The sequence below is a fragment of the Pinus tabuliformis genome, chromosome 9, assembly GCF_031772625.1.
Source record: "Pinus tabuliformis cultivar Carrire ecotype Pingquan chromosome 9, CPIR1, whole genome shotgun sequence".
NCBI lineage: Eukaryota > Viridiplantae > Streptophyta > Pinopsida > Pinales > Pinaceae > Pinus > Pinus tabuliformis.
Window position 1 is genome coordinate 1,200,704,265 of NC_142307.1, and position 8,540 is coordinate 1,200,712,804.

General features: G+C 34.7%; 1 protein-coding gene across 1 annotated transcript; it reads right to left on the reverse strand.

Moving 5' to 3' along the window:
• Nucleotides 1-3,914: 3,914 nt before the first annotated feature.
• Nucleotides 3,915-7,560, reverse strand: LOC149152847 (vacuolar cation/proton exchanger 3-like). The gene is made up of 12 exons (XM_089446031.1): nt 7,064-7,560; nt 6,905-6,972; nt 6,692-6,720; nt 6,339-6,535; nt 5,998-6,207; nt 5,781-5,903; nt 5,575-5,691; nt 5,203-5,256; nt 4,966-5,082; nt 4,659-4,755; nt 4,335-4,414; nt 3,915-4,228 (listed from the first exon to the last, which is right to left on the reverse strand). Exons 1-12 carry the CDS (start codon nt 7,331-7,333, stop codon nt 4,223-4,225), a joined length of 1,368 nt encoding a protein of 455 aa, XP_089302157.1. The 5' UTR covers nt 7,334-7,560; the 3' UTR covers nt 3,915-4,222.
• Nucleotides 7,561-8,540: the final 980 nt, after the last annotated feature.

The following is an 8,540-nucleotide window of genomic DNA, read 5'->3' on the forward strand; positions in this document are numbered from 1 at the left end:
GTAGTTGTTGATCCAATTGTCTCCTTGTGTGTCCTTGCTTTCCTTTGCTTTCTCCAATCCAAGTGAATGCTAGAGTTCTCTAAGCATGCTCCAAGGTTGCTCTATGTGTGCAAGAGTATGAGAGAATGAGAGTGTGCTCAACTCAAAACTCTCAAAATATAACACCTAATTCTTTGATGCCTTTTTATCATTGATCTCCCTTTTCTTATTCATTTTCCTTCATTTTTCCTCTAATTTCCCTTGTATGCAAATTTGTGTCTCTTCACCTTTCTTTTCTCATATTTTGTTTTATTTTCATAATTAAATGTCAATTATTGTCTCTTTACGTTTGCCATTTCCTTCGATAATTTCCATAGCCACTTATAGTCCAAAAATGATGCCTACTATAATTTTTTACCCACCATTCAACTTGGCATACGTGTCCCATGACCTTGGTCTTATTTTATTTACATGAAAATTCAATCAGGGGTTATTACAGAAATCTTCCATCAATTCTAGTCATGGCTTCTCGGAGTACCATCATTCTTCCACTCACAACAACTCTGATACAATGGCTATGGTTTCTACATTTACTAGAACTAGTGTTCCTACTAGCATTGTTCTGTCCTTTTGCAAATTTAAAGTGAATTTGAGTGCAACATTGTCATCATACCCTTCAATATTTCATCTCTCTCAAGCCACCGTATAGCTTAGAATATGGCCTAAATGTGGTCGTAGGCTTGCAACAAGAGGGTCTCAGAGGGTTCTTAGTGATTAAGTGAGCCACACATGATTTTTTCTCAAATTTAAATGGTCTATCAGTCACAATGTGGATGAACAATTTGTTCGGAGTATTTCCAATTAAGGTAATGCAATCATGGATTAATGGTGTAGGTTGTGTCATAAAGTGTGGTGGTGGAGTAGTGTTATGGTATTTTATAGAAAATGATGTATGAACATAATTCCAAAGTAAGTTCCATCATGCCAATGTAATGTTCGTTATTATGTAAGGAAATTCATACCTTTCAATGATTATTGTGAGTTGATGACTTTTTCCAGGTTTGCAATGGTGGTCATGTCACATCTTACCCATTTTTGTGATGTCATCCATGGAAGCAAGAGCGGCTCTAGTTACTATTTGGTGAAGGTGATGGAACATGAGGTGTTGCAACAATTACCCTAAACTGGTGTTACAACAAGAACATCAAATGGTGTTGCAAAAATGTCTTCAAGTTACCTCTAGCCTAAAGGGGTTGCAACACAATGTTGGTTCTATCCATGAAAGGTATTGTAACAATGATGTTGCAATGCTATGTTGATTTGATCTATGGAAGGTGTTGCAACCACACAATATTGGTGTTTCAACCACACAATACTCGTGTTGCAGCCATACAATACTAGTGTTGCAACAACAAGGTTATACCTTCCTGCATGTCACAAGCAATTCTTAATAGTGTTTACTAATATAAATAGAAAAAGTATCAAGAACTTGTAAATCATATGAGTTTCAATATATTTTATTTTTTTATTTTCTCTCTCTCTCTCTCTTTCCTTCTTCAACACATTAAATGCTAGTTGAGATGCTTTTCACATTACATATGGCCAATTGTGTCCTAGAGGTTTTCACAAATGGAATTTTATTATATCCTCCTCTTCCTCTTCATCTTCTTCTAAAATGGAACATCAAAAATGAATCATTTGGTGGGGATTTCTTTCTTACAATATCCAAGTCATTGTCAGGCTATCCTTCATTGGTATTTCTTAAGAAGGCTTATTTTCATAGGGGCTTGTGATATAGTAAGATCTTGTGTCGACTTTCCATCAGTGGAGTCCTTTCCTCATCAATTGTAGAAATCTTAATGAACCCATTTTCATATATAATGTTGATCTTATATGGCCCAGGTACAAAATTTTCCTTTGAATTCCTAAAATATTGATTTAAACAACAAGGCCCAATCTCCAACTTCGAATATTTACTTTTTATCAACTTGTCTCGCCATTGAGCTTTATATTATTGAATAATGGTTATTTGATGTAGAGCAACTTGATAAAGTTCATCTTTCTTGTTCATTTAGACAAGTCTTTGACACTATGCCTTGGATAGATTCATGTCAACTCATGGTTTGCACTTCTATCTCTATTGGTAAAAGGGCTATCTTTCCATATATTAACTCATATGGAGTGCAACTAGTGGTAATTCACCATGTCGTTCGATAGGTCCATAATGCTTTAGGATATATGTATACCCAACCCTTGAGGTGGAGTTGAATGGTCTTTGTTATGTTGGTCTCAAATATATTTTTTGTCCCTTCCACTCGCCCATTGGCTTGTCAGATGATACAAAATCATCATCTTGTGTTTAATCTTTTACATTTTCATGACTTCCTTAATGAGTTTGGAAGTGAATTGTGTTCCTCCATTAGTAACAATTTCCCATGGTATCTTGAATTTGACAAAGATTTCCCTAGGGAGGAACTATACTATTTTTTGTTCTATTTCCATGGGGAATATCTTTGATTCCATCCACATTGTAACATAATATTCACAGACCAAGATATAGAAGTTTCATCAAGATATAGGGTTAATGGGTCCAATGATATCAATCACGCTCTTCTCAAAGGGTTATATCACTAGTTGTGTAAGTAATGAAATTTTGTGTGACAGTATTAGCCTTCACATGTGCTAGTAATTGTCACATCTTTTCATGTATTGTTTGGCATCTAGGAAAATGGATGACCAATAGTACCATTGTTGGAGCACTTTATAACTAATCCTGTTATTTGTAGAGTGGCCTCTACAAGGCCTATCATGACAAGCCTTTAACATATTATGGATCTCATCCTCTCTCACACACTCTTAGATAACTAAATTTGGTCATGTGTAAAGAGACATCCATTAATCCATAAAAAGAACCAACTTTGTTTAATGATATTTTATCATTCCTTTAAAGATAAGTGAGGTGGAAATTTTTGTGTAACAAAATAGTTAACAATATCTACAAACCATGATGATTTAATAGGTAGCTTATTTTCATTTTTGATAATCCTAAAAAGAAATATTCTACCACGTTGTCTTTTCTAGGGCTTATTTTTAATGGTTATATTGAATTCTTTCAATGGTAATATCCATCTAGTCACCATGCTATTAATAATTAGTTTATTTATTTGATCCTTAATAGCAACATGGTTAGTATGTAAGATCTTAAGAATATCTACTTATATAATTCCGAAACTTATAACATGAACAACTACACGAAATTATTTTTCTATTACCATGTAATTCAATTTTGGAAGAGAGATTCCTACTAATAAAATATATAATGATATTCTTGGTGTCCTAAAATAAATCCAATAATGGTATCAGAAGCGTCTATAAATATATGAAAGGACAAAGACTAATTGGGAGCCTTGGATAATCCTGTTTTGAACTCCTCGAATATCTGCTAGCAATTAGTTATCTCCATAAAGTCAATATTGTGTAAAATTTTCAATAAAGCATTTACAATAACTTGCATGCACGAAAAAGTTTCATACTTCCTTTTTAGTTCGTGGAATTGGCAAGTTTAATATTACCTTTATTTTTGTTGGATATACTCTTATGTTTTTAGAAGAAATATGATTTTTCATTTGAATGACCATTTGTTGCACCTGGCTATTTCAGCTAGTTTGTTTAAAGTCCAAAAGCCATGTAAAATTTGATATGGTGTGTTTTTTAAATGAATCACCGTTATTAATTTTTATTTATATAAATGACATTAAATGATAGTGAGTTACAATTAAATATTTAATCCAAAAATTCATATTTTAATGAGATCAAAATAACTTTTTTCATTAATTTTACCTTACACATTTAAAATTTCACCAATTCAAAGTCAATATGAAAAGGAGTAATTACAATATTGCATGCCTGCTGGCAGGTATAATAACATATACGTGGAAAAGAAATTCAAGGATTAAGATTTTCTTGCGGATAAAAATACAATCAACACCGTCCTTGGCATTGGCAGGTCGAACCATGATTCTTTCCCACCTGCCCACTCATGGTTGAATCATGAATCGGGTAAAAGGTAAATCATCACTGGTTCTGCTGATTCATAGTTTCAACCTAAAGGGCACAATCATTGGATTTCTGACTTGTGGATGACTTTAATTCAGACTTGGTTAGATGATGAGAGTACGGATTGCTAATTACATACCGATTTCCAGAGACAACTTCCAATCTCCTGTCCCTCGACTATCAATTCTTAGAACTGTACGGAACAACATTACAAGAAATTAGTAAACAGCTGATGTATATATTCAAATGAGTATTGGCCTTAAACATGTTAATGAGATATTTCGATGGATATAACTTGCCTGTTTAGCAGGCATGGGAATTGTTGCTGTCACAACTTTTTTATCCACCACAGGAGTGTTTACAGCTTGATGAGCATGGTCTGCAGATAATGCATTAAATAGCATTAGAATTGAAGATCTAAGTATCACTACATTGCAAAAAATTAGCATTAGAATTGAAGACATGAGTGTCACTAGATTGCATATTTCTGGATTATAAACATCTGAATTCAGAAATTAATTAGTCAAATAGTTAAATTTACTCATTTTCTTTTTATTTTCCAAATATTCCAAGATCTGCAAAATGATGCCACATGGGCAAAATCCCTTCGAGCAAATCCTTACGCTTTGTGAGCGGCGTTTGCAAAAGAAGGAAGCAAGTTGCAATGACTAAGTAGCACAACAGCAGCACTAGGCCCTTCATGTAGTTTGAAGTTCCATCCTGTACAAGCATTACATGGTATAATTATAAGAACAAACCTTTTATTTAATTGCCCTAACATAAATGAATTTGATGAATCTACTCTGTATATTGTTAATCTACTCTGTATATTGTTAATCAAGGCGAATGCTGAGGTAAATAATTAGTTTCTAGGAGATATAATGCATTGATGTAGGTATGATCCACATGGTGTTAGTGATTATATCAAACCTGTAAAATATATGCTGTTATCAGTACTGTGGCAAATAGAGTAACCGTCTCCAAAATATGAAAATCAAGGTCCATGGGTTTTCCCATGATCCACGCCAGAACTGTTATGAAGGGAATCTGCAGAAACGAGTAATATATTTTAAAAATCTGTTCAATAAATTTGGAGAAAATCTAATGCCTTATAATCAATCGAATGAACTACCATAATCAAATCCCTTATATATGTAGGGGTCTTACCACGAACATGGCAATCTGTGTGGCAGAACCCATAGCCACAGCCAATGATATATCCTGCAACAGATAGAGATATGTTCAAACCTTCAAGTTTCGAAATCTTATTAATACCCTGCAATTGATAATAATAATTATCATAAAGAAAAGAAAAGAAAATGATGTTTTCATAACACAAATAAGGAACCAGCAGTCAGCAAAGATTCGAATAATTTAGTTTTTGAATGTTAAATATGTTACATTTCAATTATAAATCTTGACAGTAAACAATATAAAACATGTAGGCACAACCTCTAGGGAAATTTAGAGAATGTATTGTAAGTTTTGCCCTGTAATGAATTAAGGAAAAATATTCTAATCTATAAATCTGCAACTTACAAGCTTGTTCTTGAGAGCGAATAATACAGCGCCGGCATGCTCGGCTGCGTTGCCTACGATCGGTAACAAAATTATACCGATAAAGTTCACAGATATTTCCCATGACTCTGCTACGTCCTGATCAAACCATTGAGCTCTCTCGTAAAATGAACAACATCAAATAATCGGCTAAATTAGTTTAACATTTGCAAAGAACTAATGTTCACCTCAATGGTCTCGACAATATACCGGGAAAGCAGGGAGATAACTACAGTAAGAGCGCAGAGCCACACAATTGAACTTATGAATCCTATGGATGGTTCTTCCTCATTTTCTTCCTCTTCCGTTTCCTGCAATATAAGTATAATGTGTTGTTTGTAAATAACTATCAAGTGCCAGAACCAATGCAATTGCTAGAGCTACAATTTATTACTTAGTTATTACCTGGCCTTCTTCAAATAGCTGCCTGCGTGTCTTTAATTGGAAGAACAAATATGCGGCATAAGCTATCAGCATGATAATGCTACTGACTCTAGACAGTTTTAGTGTGGATACAGCTGCTTCACTATATGCCATAGACCGTTGAAGAGCCAAGGGTAGCATGAGACACAGTGAGGCCATCATAAGAAGACTGGAATTGATTCCAGAAACAACCTGCACATCATTTACCAATAGCACAACACCCAGCGTGAGTCCCCTCAATGAGTATCTAGATCTGTCAGGAATTGTTTTGGTGTCCTAAAAATAGACATCAATGAAAAAACAGAAAAGAAAATATCACTTGCCTTGTCAAACCTCTGCTCTTTTTTCATGTTTGCTAATCCCCCACAAAAAAGAGATGTACCAAGCACAAGAAGTAAGTTGGAAAGTATAGACCCCAGTAGAGAATACTTGACCACATTGGTCTTGCCATGGTAAAGTGCAAACACTGCAATGAGCATCTCTGTTGCATTGCCACACGTGGCATTGAGCAGTCCACCAACTGCAGCAGAATTTTCCAATAAATTTATATAAATTACATTAAAATGTGAAACACTTTCTAAAAAAAGATCAGTGACCCAGTGTTCCAAATACATGATAAATACCCTACCTGTTGGTCCAGTGACCCAGTGTTCCAAATACATGATAAATACCCTACCTGTTGGTCCGGTGTAGAATGCAATTTGTCTGCAACATTTACATCAAAACATCAGAACGTAAAACCAAAAAAATCATCGCCATTTATGAAGTTTCTGTATTGTATTCCTAGTGTATATACATATGCAATACAAGGTAGATGGAACTGTAGGACCAGATATTGGATATAAATTTCACAGAACCTATGTATGTATGCATGAAAATTTTCACTTACTCGGTGATAAAGCCTAGACGTTCAGCAAGAGGTGCAAGGCCAAGCAAACTTATGAGGAACACCCAAACCTGCAAATAGAGAAATACCCTACTTGTTGAGGTGTTATACAGATATTTTCATTCTATATATATAGAGGAAGAGAGAAAGACTTCTACTCACTTTTCCTAGTCGAAGCCTGTCAGCTAGAATAGCCAAAGGGACCAGAGGGAACAGCAAACTTAATTTTGTCCCCAGAATTACTTCATAGAGGTTACATAAGAGCAATCTCAGCCATTTGTATCTGACTATCAAGCAGAGTTGCTTCTGGCTTGCTCGTCTCAGAGAAGAAGACGAACGACTGTGGGCCGATTCTGTGTCTTTCTGCTCGTAGATCTCCTTGCCTGCGGCTTTTGAATCAATTGATGGATTGCCAACAGCTTGGGAAGACATGGTGATGAGAAAATTGCTGCTGAATCAATTCTAACTGATCAACAGGCAGAATGTAGCATAAAGTTGTTCTAGATGAAATAAAAATACTAATTTAGTTCTAGATTGTGTCACTAGAAAGTAAGGCAAGACATTAAACTATAGAGCTGAGCTAAAGAAACCGATATTGCAACGACTCTTCTAGTATATCATGTTGCTGCACTACACAAAGAAAGTATTGTGTCCATCCCAGAGAGCATGTACATATTTATAGATAAAATCTTGAATTGAATCTCTGGTTGATAGTGAAATGAACTGTCAGTCTGTTTGCTTTAAGAGCTGATGGGAATTTTGCTGTAATCTCTTAGAAATTACTATGATTAGATCCGGTGGGTAAAAGTACTGATAGAATGATATGCATAGTTTTCTTTTCAATTCTCGTAAAGAAAACGCTTTGGCAACAGGGCTGAATACTGAGACAAGCCATGAGTCTCTTCTTCCTTGTCTTATCATAATTGTGGGTAGGCTCATGTCTTCATCTCTAGATATTATATTTTGTGTGGATAACTGAGTATAGCTTAGCATGTTTATACCAACCAGATTGACATTCTCTTTAATCTTCATTTTCATCTTTTTACTTATTTTTAAAATTACCATGAAATGATTTAGGGTGTTTGAGAGTGGTTCTGGCTTCATTGGATTTCATATGTAGAAAGTAGAATTTTAGATTTCATTCAGAATCCTCAAGATTTCAAGATTGGAGGATTGCAATGTTTCCATTGGATTTTGCCCTGTATTAGGGTATAGAGGATTGGGGGATTGCAATGTTTCCATTGGATTTTTTCATGTATTAGGGTATAGAACTAGTATTTAATCTAGAGCCCCAATCCCTCTATGTACCTTGATGTTGTGACATTGGTTGTCAAACTCCTCTATCATGACCCTCCTAAAAATGTATGCATCACTGAAACAAAATCTTGACTTGACATACTATGTTTTTCTATCTTATGTTAATGCTTAGAGGGTGATATTAATGACAAAGATCCCTAAGATCCAGAGGTAAGTTTGGATATTAATGCTTAGAGGGTAATATTAATGACAAAGATCTTGATTTTCCAACAAGACTACAAAATAGACATTTCTAGTGGTGGCAAGAGGCCCAAGCATTAACTATAGATAATAGATTTACTTGTCTTTTCTAATTTCTAGTAGTTTTTATAACTATTGACTC